We start from the raw sequence: 13,729 nt of genomic DNA, 5'->3' as shown, positions 1-13,729 counted from the left end.
ATACAGTAGAACTTGGTTGTCTCGATCTCTTTTCTCTCCATCCTGGTTATCTCCAAGTTACCAACATCTCAAACAAGGCATTGATGGAGTGTGTTGCAAGTTGTTGTTCAAGTGAACATCATATCAAAGTCCTAGTTGTCATTTCCATCATGGAAATGAAATTTCAATATCAGTGTTTTCCTGAGATGGGACTTAACAGATATTTCATGTTTTTCTGAATTTGATATTACTTCACATTTTGTTTTCAATGCAGGAGGAATTATTCTTCATAGTCTGATTCTGTGCTGTATCTATGTCTGTGTTCCTTAACTCATCACCTGGCCTGCAGTCACTCCTCGTATTTAACACCCATGCTGTATATCACACTAACATCCATGGTGTATGTGGTATATGGTCTCTGCTAACACCCATGCTGTATATCACACTAACACCCATACTGTATATCACGCTAACATCCATGGTGTATGTGGTATATGGTCTCTGCTAACACCCATACTGTATATCACACTAATGCCCATACTGTATATCAGGCTAACATCCATGGTGTATGTGGTATATGGTCTCTGTTAACAGCCATGCTGTATATCACACTACCGCCCATACTGTACATCACTCCATGGTGTATGTGGTATATGGTCTCTGCTAACACCCATGCTGTATATCACACTAACATCCATGGTGTATGTGGTATATGGTCTCTGCTAACACCCATACTGTATATCAGGCTAACATCCATGGTGTATGTGGTATATGGTCTCTGTTAACACCCATGCTGTATATCACACTACCGCCCATACTGTACATCACACTAACATCCATGGTGTATGTGGTATATGGTCTCTGCTAACACCCATGCTGTATATCACACTAATGCCCATACTGTATATCACGCTAACATCCATGGTGTATGTGGTATATGGTCTCTACTAACACCCATGCTGTATATCACACTAACGCCCATACTGTATATCACTCTACCGCCCATACTGTATATCAGGCTAACATCCATGGTGTATGTGGTATATGGTCTCTGTTAACACCCATGCTCTATATCACACTACCGCCCATACTGTATGTTACACTAATGCCCATACTGTATATCACACTAATGCCCATACTGTATATCAGGCTAACATCCATGGTGTATGTGGTATATGGTCTCTGTTAACACCCATGCTGTATATCACACTACCGCCCATACTGTACATCACACTAACATCCATGGTGTATGTGGTATATGGTCTCTACTAACACCCATGCTCTATATCACACTAACACCCTTACTGTACATCACACTAACACCCATGCTCTATATCACACTAACACCCATGGTGTATATCACACTAACGCCCATACTGTATATCACACTACCGCCCATACTGTATATCAGTCTAACATCCATGGTGTATGTGGTATATGGTCTCTGCTAACACCCATGCTCTATATCACACTAATGCCCATACTGTATATCACACTAACATCCATGGTGTATGTGGTATATGGTCTCTGCTAACACCCATGCTCTATATCACACTAATGCCCATACTGTATATCAGGCTAACATCCATGGTGTATGTGGTATATGGTCTCTGCTAACACCCATGGTGTATATCACACTAACACCCTTACTGTACATCACACTAACATCCATGGTGTATATCACACTAACACCCATGCTGTATATCACACTAACATCCATGGTGTATATCACACTAACACCCTTGCTGTAAATCACACTAACATCCATGGTGTATATCACACTAACACCCATGCTGTATATCACACTAACACCCATGCTGTATATCACACTAACATCCATGGCGTATGTGGTATATGGTCTCTGTTAACACCCATGCTGTATATCACACTACCGCCCACACTGTACATCACACTAACATCCATGGTGTATGTGGTATATGGTCTCTGCTAACACCCATGCTGTATATCACACTACCGCCCATACTGTATATCACACTAACATCCATGGTGTATGTGGTATATGGTCTCTGCTAACACCCATGCTGTATATCACACTACCGCCCATACTGTACATCACACTAACATCCATGGTGTATGTGGTATATGGTCTCTGCTAACACCCATGCTCTATATCACACTAATGCCCATACTGTATATCAGGCTAACATCCATGGTGTATGTGGTATATGGTCTCTGCTAACACCCATGGTGTATATCACACTAACACCCTTACTGTACATCACACTAACATCCATGGTGTATATCACACTAACACCCATGCTGTATATCACACTAACATCCATAGTGTATATCACACTAACACCCTTGCTGTAAATCACACTCACATCCATGGTGTATATCACACTAACACCCATGCTGTATATCACACTAACACCCATGCTGTATATCACACTAACATCCATGGCGTATGTGGTATATGGTCTCTGTTAACACCCATGCTGTATATCACACTACCGCCCACACTGTACATCACACTAACATCCATGGTGTATATCACACTAACACCCATGCTGTATATCACACTAACATCCATAGTGTATATCACACTAACACCCTTGCTGTAAATCACACTCACATCCATGGTGTATATCACACTAACACCCATGCTGTATATCACACTAACACCCTTGCTGTATATCACGTAATAACACCCCTACTGTATATGGTATATGGTCTCTGCTGACACCCATGTTATATATCTCTATGTTATATACATGTATCATGCTAGCACAGGTTTCTGGCCCCATAATGATGTGGTATATCATATCAATGCATCTTTTGTCATATGTCAAGCAGCATTCACTGTGTACTGTCCATGACAGTTCACCCTCTGTGAATCTGGTGTAACATGATCTGACCCAGATGAGGGCATATTTTCCAACACAACTGTATTGTGTGTATTCGAACACCTTGTTTAATTATTCAGTTTACTGATTTTTTTCCAAACCCATAGGATCAAAAGTGTAAAACAAAACCTGAAAACATTTTGAAATACAGTGCCAGTTGAGTGAAGGAGGAGGATAATTGTTCTTCACTATTGACTCATTTTTTCATAGGGGATGTGAGCTGGTAGCCTTGTGGTTAAAGCGTTCACTCATCATGCAAAGACCCGGGTTCAATTCCCCACATGGGTACAATGTGTGAAACCCACTTCTGGTGTCGCCCACTATTGCTGGAATATTGCTAAAAGCAGCATGAAAAATAATACTCACTCACTCATTTTTTCATAACTAAATTAGTTTGGTGGGAAGAGAATAAGACTATTCTCTATTCTTTGTTCCACATTTTGTCAGTGGATCTAAAAGTTAGACACAGGTTTGAATGGTTTCCTATCTGCACAAACAGATGTTGCTCTTGCAGTATTTAATATTTATCTGCTTAGTGACCTGTAAATTTGAAATTACACTAATTCTTGTTAATTATCAATCTTTAAGTTGGAAACAAAGATCTTTCATGTTATTGCGATATTTAACTACCTATAGTTTCCTAATAATATCTGTCTAATGGTCTTGACAAAACTCATCATAAATTCAGTAAATTTTTTGCACGAAAGAAAATGATAAAAATATCTCAATATCAATTTATATATTTGACTGTATCGCAATGAGAACATTCCCACCTGTAGCTGAATCACCTGTTTTCTGTGGGTTACAGACGTGGATGAGTGCGCCATCGGGAAGCACCAGTGTCAACACAACTGCACCAACACCAACGGCTCCTACCGCTGCCGCTGTCCACTCGGATACAGACTCGGAAAGGATGGCTTCTCCTGTGTCGGTAAGATGTCACTTGTAATAAGACCACATGGTGATCACCTCCCAAAACCTATGTTCGTCTAATGAGCTGATTGATTAGGTGATGAGGATTGGATGGTTCCAGAATGTGGCCGAGAGTGTCATTGTTGGGCTGCATTGATGCTCATGCTGTCAACCACTGGTCTACCTTGCCCTGGGTAGAATATTAAAGCCAGCTGTGATATGCGAACATTAGTCACTTATAGTGGAACCATGGAAGTTCAAGATAATTTTTGCCATTGAATAATATATCACGTGACCAACTACAGGTCCAGGTAGTCCTGTGAGTATCCGGGTCCTACTCAGGAACCACCCTACCCGAGTACCTGGGTACTCGGGTTACCCGTCCCAGCCCTTGTGTACACATGCCTTACTAAAAGGCTGTAAGCCAAACCCTTCAACACACTTCTCGTCTCCATATGAGCCGAAATTTTCCAGGTTAATATATCCCAATTCTTACTGGATAAATTTCCTGGACCCACTTTTCCAATCAAATTGTTCTCATGAGTTGGAGACATCTCTGTGCTAAATTGGGGATAGGAGCAATGGACGTGGGAACATCACTTCCAAGCTTGTGTGTCATTGTACCTCAATGTGTGATGTGGCTGAATGTGTGTCATCGTACCTCAATGTGTGATCTGGCTGAATGTGTGTCAGCATACCTCAATGTGTGATGTGGCTGAATGTGTGTCATGTACCTCAGTGTGTGATCTGGCTGAATGTGTGTCACCGTACCTCAATGTGTGATCTGGCTGAATGTGTGTCATGTACCTCAGTGTGTGATCTGGCTGAATGTGTGTCATCGTATCTCAATGTGTGATGTGGCTGAATGTGTGTCATTGTACCTCAATGTGTGATCTGTCTGAATGTGTGTCATCGTACCTCAATGTGTGATCTGGCTGAATTAGTGTCAGCATACCTCAATGTGTAATCTGGCTGAATGTGTGTCAGCGTACCTCAATGTGTGATGTGGCTGAATGTGTGTCATCGTACCTCAATGTGTGATCTGGCTGAATTAGTGTCAGCATACCTCAATGTGTAATCTGGCTGAATGTGTGTCAGCGTACCTCAATGTGTGATGTGGCTGAATGTGTGTCATCGTACCTCAATGTGTGATCTGGCTGAATGTGTGTCAGCATACCTCAATGTGTGATGTGGCTGAATGTGTGTCATGTACCTCAGTGTGTGATCTGGCTGAATGTGTGTCACCGTACCTCAATGTGTGATCTGGCTGAATGTGTGTCATGTACCTCAGTGTGTGATCTGGCTGAATGTGTGTCATCGTATCTCAATGTGTGATGTGGCTGAATGTGTGTCATTGTACCTCAATGTGTGATCTGTCTGAATGTGTGTCATCGTACCTCAATGTGTGATCTGGCTGAATTAGTGTCAGCATACCTCAATGTGTAATCTGGCTGAATGTGTGTCAGCGTACCTCAATGTGTGATGTGGCTGAATGTGTGTCATTGTACCTCAATGTGTGATGTGGCTGAATGTGTGTCATCGTACCTCAATGTGTGATGTGGCTGAATGTGTGTCATCGTACCTCCATGTGTGATGTGGCTGAATGTGTGTCATCGTACCTCAATGTGTGATGTGGCTGAATGTGTGTCATTGTGCCTCAGTGTGTGATGTGGCTGAATGTGTGTCATGTACCTCAATGTGTGATGTGGCTGAATGTGTGTCATGTACCTCAATGTGTGATGTGGCTGAATGTTTGGCATCGTACTTCAATGTGTGATGTGGCTGAATGTGTGGCATCATACCTCAATGTGTGATGTGTCTGAATGTGTGTCATTGTACCTCAATGTGTGATGTGGCTGAATGTGTGTCATGTACCTCAATGTGTGATGTGTCTGAATGTGTGTCAGCATACCTCAATGTGTGATGTTACTGAATGTGTGTCATGTACCTCAGTGTGTGATCTGGCTGAATGTGTGTCAGCATACCTGAACGGTGTTCATCAATTTACTTGCTGTCAACCAGACTTGATTGTTTGCAAGTAACTGTGATATTGCTGACTTGTGTAAACTTCCATTCCCTCATCTTTTAGTCAATTCAGATGTCACTGTGGAGATTCACAAACACGCTTTTTATTGATCTTGATTAAAATACGGAATTAAAATCAATAACTCATCTCAAAGCCTCCATAAATCCAATAAGCTGCTCAAACGCACCCTCAAGCTTTGAATTAAAGAACGTGTCTGTTTTAGGAGGACCGTCTCTGATGTCCCTGTTGATCTATGGAATGTGAACCTTGTGAACTTGTAATCCTTGTGTTTTTTGTTTGGATATCTTAAGAGAAGAAAAGTCTCTTTTTTCAAGGAAGGTCTTGAAGATTAAAGAAATGAAATTGATTTTTGATACACTCTTCACATGTTCAAATAAATCACTGAGTTTTTGAAAATCACTTTTGCAAAACAGTGGAAGGTTTATAAACATGGGATTTTTTTCAAAAGAGTTTGGTTTTCCTGAATGTTGAGTATAAGCAAGTGAGTATTCATGAATGAGGTTTAGTCCGTGTGATACTGGCAGGGATGGCCCAGCAGTGCTGTAACATGCTGTAACATGCTGTACTGAGTTTAAATTTTGCCCATTTATGATTTATAGTTTGGTAGCACCATACCTGTGCTGGCCTGTGTAGATCCGGGATAGAATAGGTCTTCAGCAACCCATGCTGGCTGTAATAGGCAACTATGTTTGTCTAAGAGGCGACTAATGGATTGGGTGGTCAGGCTCACTGACTTGGTTGATGCATGTCATCGTATCCCAATTGCATAGATCAATGCTCATGATGTCAATCACTAGATTGTTTGGTCCAGACTTGATAATTTACAGACTGCCATCATATAGCTGGAATATTGCTGAGTGTGGTGTTAAACAACAAACAATCATACCTGTGCTCTTGGACTTCATTGAGGTGATAAACATCTGCAACATGGATCCCCATGGTAGATGACTGAGATAAAGTGTCACCTAGTGTTAACTCACTACAATGCTGACAAACTGATATTTTGCTCATAAACTTGTAAAAATTCCTTCCTAACACCAGCTTTACCTAAGCATGTGGATCTCTGTTCATAAGATGACAACATCCAACTTTAAGTGAGAAATGTCACGATCTGTCACGTTGATGTGGTGATGTTGTACCACAAGTAATCTGGGATCAACCCCTCTGAGCTGTTGAGTGCCCAGTTATAAATGGGGTGACGTCAACGTGGAGCTGGATCAATCCCTGGTGTTGAGTTACAGCGACGTCACAGCTAATACAGTCACGCTTGTGATGGGAGGATTGGTGTTGCTCATCCCTCAAGCCTGTTGATTGATGGGGCAGCATGACTGAAAAGGCCCAACTCTATTTGTCTGAACCCTAATGGGATGGGGGTCTGTGGCAGCATGACTGAACAGGCCCAACTCTATTTGTCTGACCCCTCATGGGATGGGGGTCTGTGGCAGCATGACTGAACAGGCCCAACTCTCTTTATCTGACCCCTAATGGGATGGGGGTCTGTGGCAGTATGACTGAACAGGCCCAACTCTATTTGTCTGACCCCTCATGGGATGGGGGTCTGTGGCAGCGTGACTGAACAGGCCCAACTCTCTTTATCTGACCCCTAATGGGATGGGGGTCTGTGGCAGCGTGACTGAACAGGCCCAACTCTCTTTATCTGACCCCTCATGGGATAAGGGTCTATGGCAGCATGACTGAACGGGCCCAACTCTATTTGTCTGACCCCTAATGGGATGGGGGTCTGTGGCAGCGTTACTGAACAGGCCCAACTCTCTTGTCTAACCCCTCATGGGATGGGGGTCTGTGGCAGCGTTACTGAACAGGCCCAACTCTCTTTATCTGATCCCTCATGGGATGGGGGTCTGTGGCAGCATGACTGAATAGGCCCACTTCTATTTGTCTGACCCCTCATGGGATGGGGGTCTGTGGCAGCATAACTGAACAGGCCCAACTCTCTTTGTCTGACCCCTCATGGGATGGGGGTCTGTGGCAGCATGACTGAACAGACCCAACTCTCTTTGTCTGACCCCTCCTTGGATGGGGGTCTGTGGCAGCACGACTGAACAGGCCCAACTCTATTTGTCTGACCCCTAATGGGATGGGGGTCTGTGGCAGCATGACTGAATAGGCCCATCTCTATTTGTCTGACCCCTCATGGGATAGGGGTCTGTGGCAGCATGACTGAATAGGTCCATCTCTATTTGTCTGACCCCTCATGGGATAGGGGTCTGTGGCAGCATGACTGAACAGGCCCAACTCTATTTGTCTGACCCCTAGGATGGGGGTCTGTGGCAGCATGACTGAACAGGCCCAACTCTATTTGTCTGACCCCTCATAGGATGGGGGTCTGTGGCAGCGTGACTAAACAGGCCCAATTCTCTTTATCTGACCCCTAATGGGATGGGGGTCTGTGGCAGTATGACTGAACAGGCCCAACTCTATTTGTCTGACCCCTCATAGGATGGGGGTCTGTGGCAGCGTGACTAAACAGGCCCAATTCTCTTTATCTGACCCCTAATGGGATGGGGGTCTGTGGCAGTATGACTGAACAGGCCCAACTCTATTTGTCTGACCCCTCATAGGATGGGGGTCTGTGGCAGCGTGACTGAACAGGCCCAACTCTCTTTATCTGACCCCTAATGGGATGGGGGTCTGTGGCAGCACGACTGAACAGGCCCAACTCTATTTGTCTGACCCCTAATGGGATGGGGGTCTGTGGCAGCATGACTGAATAGGCCCATCTCTATTTGTCTGACCCCTCATGGGATAGGGGTCTGTGGCAGCATGACTGAATAGGCCCATCTCTATTTGTCTGACCCCTCATGGGATAGGGGTCTGTGGCAGCATGACTGAATAGGCCCATCTCTATTTGTCTGACCCCTCATAGGATGGGGGTCTGTGGCAGCGTGACTAAACAGGCCCAACTCTCTTTATCTGACCCCTAATGGGATGGGGGTCTGTGGCAGCATGACTGAACAGGCCCAACTCTCTTGTCTAACCCCTCATGGGATGGGGGTCTGTGGCAGCGTTACTGAACAGGCCCAACTCTCTTTATCTGACCCCTCATGGGATGGGGGTCTGTGGCAGCATGACTGAATAGGCCCACTTCTATTTGTCTGACCCCTCATGGGATGGGGGTCTGTGGCAGCATAACTGAACAGGCCCAACTCTCTTTGTCTGACCCCTCATGGGATGGGGGTCTGTGGCAGCATGACTGAATAGGTTCATCTCTATTTGTCTGACCCCTCATGGGATAGGGGTCTGTGGCAGCATGACTGAACAGGCCCAACTCTATTTGTCTGACCCCTACTAGGATGGGGGTCTGTGGCAGCATGACTGAACAGGCCCAACTCTATTTGTCTGACCCCTCATGGGATGGGGGTCTGTGGCAGCGTGACTAAACAGGCCCGATTCTCTTTATCTGACCCCTAATGGGATGGGGGTCTGTGGCAGTATGACTGAACAGGCCCAACTCTATTTGTCTGACCCCTCATAGGATGGGGGTCTGTGGCAGCGTGACTGAACAGGCCCAACTCTCTTTATCTGACCCCTAATGGGATGGGGGTCTGTGGCAGCACGACTGAACAGGCCCAACTCTATTTGTCTGACCTTTAATGGGATGGGGGTCTGTGGCAGCATGACTGAATAGGCCCATCTCTATTTGTCTGACCCCTCATGGGATAGGGGTCTGTGGCAGCATGACTGAATAGGCCCATCTCTATTTGTCTGACCCCTCATGGGACAGGGGTCTGTGGCAGCATGACTGAATAGGCCCATCTCTATTTGTCTGACCCCTCATAGGATGGGGGTCTGTGGCAGCGTGACTAAACAGGCCCAACTCTCTTTATCTGACCCCTAATGGGATGGGGGTCTGTGGCAGCACGACTGAACAGGCCCAACTCTCTTGTCTAACCCCTCATGGGATGGGGGTCTGTGGCAGCGTTACTGAACAGGCCCAACTCTCTTTATCTGACCCCTCATGGGATGGGGGTCTGTGGCAGCATGACTGAATAGGCCCACTTCTATTTGTCTGACCCCTCATGGGATGGGGGTCTGTGGCAGCATAACTGAACAGGCCCAACTCTCTTTGTCTGACCCCTCATGGGATGGGGGTCTGTGGCAGCATGACTGAACAGGCCCAACTCTATTTGTCTGACCCCTCATAGGATGGGGGTCTGTGGCAGCGTGACTGAACAGGCCCAACTCTCTTTATCTGACCCCTAATGGGATGGGGGTCTGTGGCAGCACGACTGAACAGGCCCAACTCTATTTGTCTGACCTCTAATGGGATGGGGGTCTGTGGCAGCATGACTGAATAGGCCCATCTCTATTTGTCTGACCCCTCATGGGATAGGGGTCTGTGGCAGCATGACTGAATAGGCCCATCTCTATTTGTCTGACCCCTCATGGGATAGGGGTCTGTGGCAGCATGACTGAATAGGCCCATCTCTATTTGTCTGACCCCTCATAGGATGGGGGTCTGTGGCAGCGTGACTAAACAGGCCCAACTCTCTTTATCTGACCCCTAATGGGATCGCTATATAAGTGCAATAATCTTGGGCGTAACGTTAAACCCCATTTCACCTGACCTCACCTATCTTCCTTTCTCTCTATCCATCCCTCCCCTTTTCCCTGTCCCTATCTCACTTCTCTCTCCATTTCTCTTCTGTATTCCTCTCTATCCCTCTCACATTCTTTCTATCTATCTCTCCCCTCCTCTATCCCTCTCTGCCATTCTGTTCCATTTCCCATTGTTGTGTCCATCATCCATTGACCACATTGCCATCTTCCATGCTGTCACCACATAGCACACCAACTCACCGCCATCATGCATCCACTCCCAATCAAATCAACCCTGTTATGAGGGGAGTAAGTCACCATCACACACACACAGAAGTAGACAGCAATACGGGAACTTATTAGATTGCTAATTATATTACTAAGTTGACGATGTCAGTGTCTCTGCCATGTGCAGATAAATGATGTGATTTAGAGAGGGCAGTTTCTATAATAGTCTGGTAACAGTGATAAATACTTGATAACTGTGATTAGTCTGTCAGTGAATGGCAGTAGAACATAAGATTATTATATTAGCAGATGTATTTATTAGTTTGTTTAGAGGATGCTGAAGAATGGACAAATACCTGAGCAAAACATTTGCTTGTGTGGTCCCTGAGGCCAAACCAGTTTATATACTACACAAAAGAAGTTAAGGACCACCTGATTCTTCATATTGCTCGTGGGTTTCACCAAAGCGGTAAACCTGCATCACTAGGGCTTTCCTCCCACATTACACTCACAAATGACAAAATCGGGTGTTCTATTACATCTTTTGTGTAGTAAAATTAGGTCATGTGTTCTTGTGGCTCGTCCAGCCTCATCGTTTGGCTTAATGGATATCTTTATTCGGAACAAAACAGTACTCTGAATGTACTGACTCTCTTAAAAGTCTCGTGGAACATTTCATGGTTTTTTTCCCCAAATATCTTTGCAGTTTATTGATCTGTGTGTTCCGACAATTGAATGTTGAATGTTACAGATATTAACGAGTGTATTGAAAAGCAGATCAACTGTGGGTTGGAAAAGATGTGCTTCAACACTCGCGGATCCCACTCCTGCATCGACATTCCCTGCCCAGTGGACTACGCCCGCGACCCTACCACACAGTATGTAGTCTATCACAGTCACAAACACCTCCTCCACCACTTGTCAACATTTTATTTACACAAGTAGCTTTCAACATTAGATAATTTTAAAAATATTATAAAACTGAGAAAACTTGAAAAAAAACGTTTCTTCCAAAAAAAGTTATCCGTGGACCATTATCAAAAATATCAACAAAACATCAATAAAAAGGTGGCCATATCTGGATGTGTACAAGTGAATATTAACTTTGGTTTGTACCAGCATCCTTCACATCGTCACTGTTTTGGTAGAAGACATCCGACCACCTCTGTGGTCTAGTGGTAGAGCGTCCGCCCGGAGAGCGGAAGGTCCGGGGTTCGATCCCCGGCCGCGTCATACCAAAAGACGTTAAAAGATGGTACTTGTTGTTACCCTGTCTGGCGCTCGACATTAAGGGGCTAAAACAAGGACTGGTCGGCTCAGAGTCAGTATACTGTGTCTGAGTGGGATATCCATGTTAAACTGCGGCATGGTATCTCAGTGTGCTAGCACTATAAATCGGCATCAGTCCGGACTGTACAAGCAGCCCCCCACACACACACACACGTAGCCAAGTTGAAGTGTTGGCTCATCAAGCCAAAGACCTTGGTTTGATTCCCCAAATGGACATTATGTCTGGTGTCCCTTTGGCACGCCAGAAACCTATGATTGTGGGTTCAAATCCCAGTTCGCCCCAATCATGTGCTCGTGCTCGTGGGTTTCACCGAAGTGGTAAACATGTTGAGACCTGCATCACTTCAGGCTTTCCTCCCACCTTAAGCTGACATGCTGTGATATAACTGGAATACTGTTAAAAGCGACGATAAACCAAACTCACTCACCGCTTTTAATGTCTGCAGGTTCTGTGTCCTGGAGTGTGTGAACCCCAACATCCCCTGCCCTCCCGGAGCCAAGTACGCAGACGTCATCCAGTTCCGCACACTCTCCCTCCCCAGTGGCAACATCGCACAGGATCTCATCCGACTGACGGCGTACAATCAGAACGACGAAATCCTTATTCAGACTACTTTCAAGATTCTTGACAACGATCCCAAAATTGAGTTTAAGATTCGACTAGAGAACGGTAAAGGTGTCGTGTTCACCAAGAAACCATTACAAGACAATCAGGTGTATCGTATCAAAGTGCGGGCAAAGTCGTATGATAATCGGAGGATTCATATACAATATCAAACCACCTTCATTATACACATATCGGTCTCCGCATGGCCGTATTAATTTTCATCATTTGTTTTCAGAATGTTCCATTTTGAGTTTTTTCGTAAATTCCTCAAACTTTGAAGAATTTCCAGTTATTTCATGTGCCTTGTGGGTTTATACATGGGGAAAGTATTAGAATTATATTTGTATGAACTTTTAAATGCTCACATATATTCAACATGAAATTTTAGGCCAGATGAATTTATTTTATTTTCTATTTGAAAATATTAACAGATTTTTGTTTAAACTATGATGATTTTGTTTCAGGAAATTAACCAGATATCATTTCTTTTCTTTTTTTGTGTGTAATTTTGCATATTGACCCAGATATTTGGCATAATAGGAACAAAACTGATGTAGTTCTTGATTATATCAGTCATTCTGCATGTTTATCGAGGCAAAGTGATTGTCTTTCAACACTGGACTTTTGATATCTTTGATACTGTTACTATATACTGATGGAAGTAAGGTAACATGGAGGTGTCTTCAGATGAACAGAATAAGCAGCACGGATGAGACCAGTGCTCTGACTGGGAGTTACAGTCCAAATGTTTGCAGGGGTGAGAGAGATGATGTCACCTGTAATGTGACTGCCAGCTATGTGTACTGCGTATTGCGTACACATATTGTGGGATCACCCCCAGCATGCATGGTGCCCACTTTCACAAATACATCCCTGAGCACCCCAGCAACTACCAATATATTGTCAAGTGATATCAGGTCAGCCTCAGGTGAGATGCTTGAGGTTGTCTCCCTTTAAACATGTGCCCATATTTCTGTTCATCAGTATATTTGAAACGCTGTAAACACACTAGTTACCTTATTTTTTAATGAATGGTGCTCTCATGTAAAAAAATTCAACCTGATTGTGAACAAATTGTAACTTTTATCCAAACAAAAGGTAAAACTTCATCCTGAAACCCTATTTCAGTTGTTTTTTAAAATCATAATCGCTGGCTATTTTTTTTTAAATTCTTCTAATCATTTCTTCACTAAATTTTAAGCAATGATTAAGCAGAAACTTTTCCCTTATACAGTGTAG

At 44.3% G+C, this 13,729-nt stretch overlaps 1 protein-coding gene across 1 annotated transcript in view; it reads left to right on the top strand.

The window, feature by feature from the left end:
• The window catches only part of LOC139459568 (hemicentin-1-like), a 125,387-nt gene extending 112,558 nt beyond the window's left edge, over positions 1 to 12,829 (top strand). The window contains exons 64-66 of the mRNA XM_071241121.1: positions 3,655 to 3,777; positions 11,345 to 11,471; positions 12,330 to 12,829. Coding sequence (XP_071097222.1) covers positions 3,655 to 3,777; positions 11,345 to 11,471; positions 12,330 to 12,705 — 626 coding nt within the window. The 3' untranslated portion in view covers positions 12,706 to 12,829. The remainder of the gene's footprint in view (positions 1 to 3,654; positions 3,778 to 11,344; positions 11,472 to 12,329) is intronic.
• The last annotated feature ends 900 nt before the right edge of the window (positions 12,830 to 13,729 follow it).

Source organism: Haliotis cracherodii, unplaced genomic scaffold, assembly GCF_022045235.1.
Source record: "Haliotis cracherodii isolate W230 unplaced genomic scaffold, xgHalCrac1.p SCAF_13, whole genome shotgun sequence".
NCBI lineage: Eukaryota > Metazoa > Mollusca > Gastropoda > Lepetellida > Haliotidae > Haliotis > Haliotis cracherodii.
The sequence above is the reverse complement of the archived record's forward strand: the minus strand, read 5'-3'. Positions and strand labels throughout refer to the sequence as shown.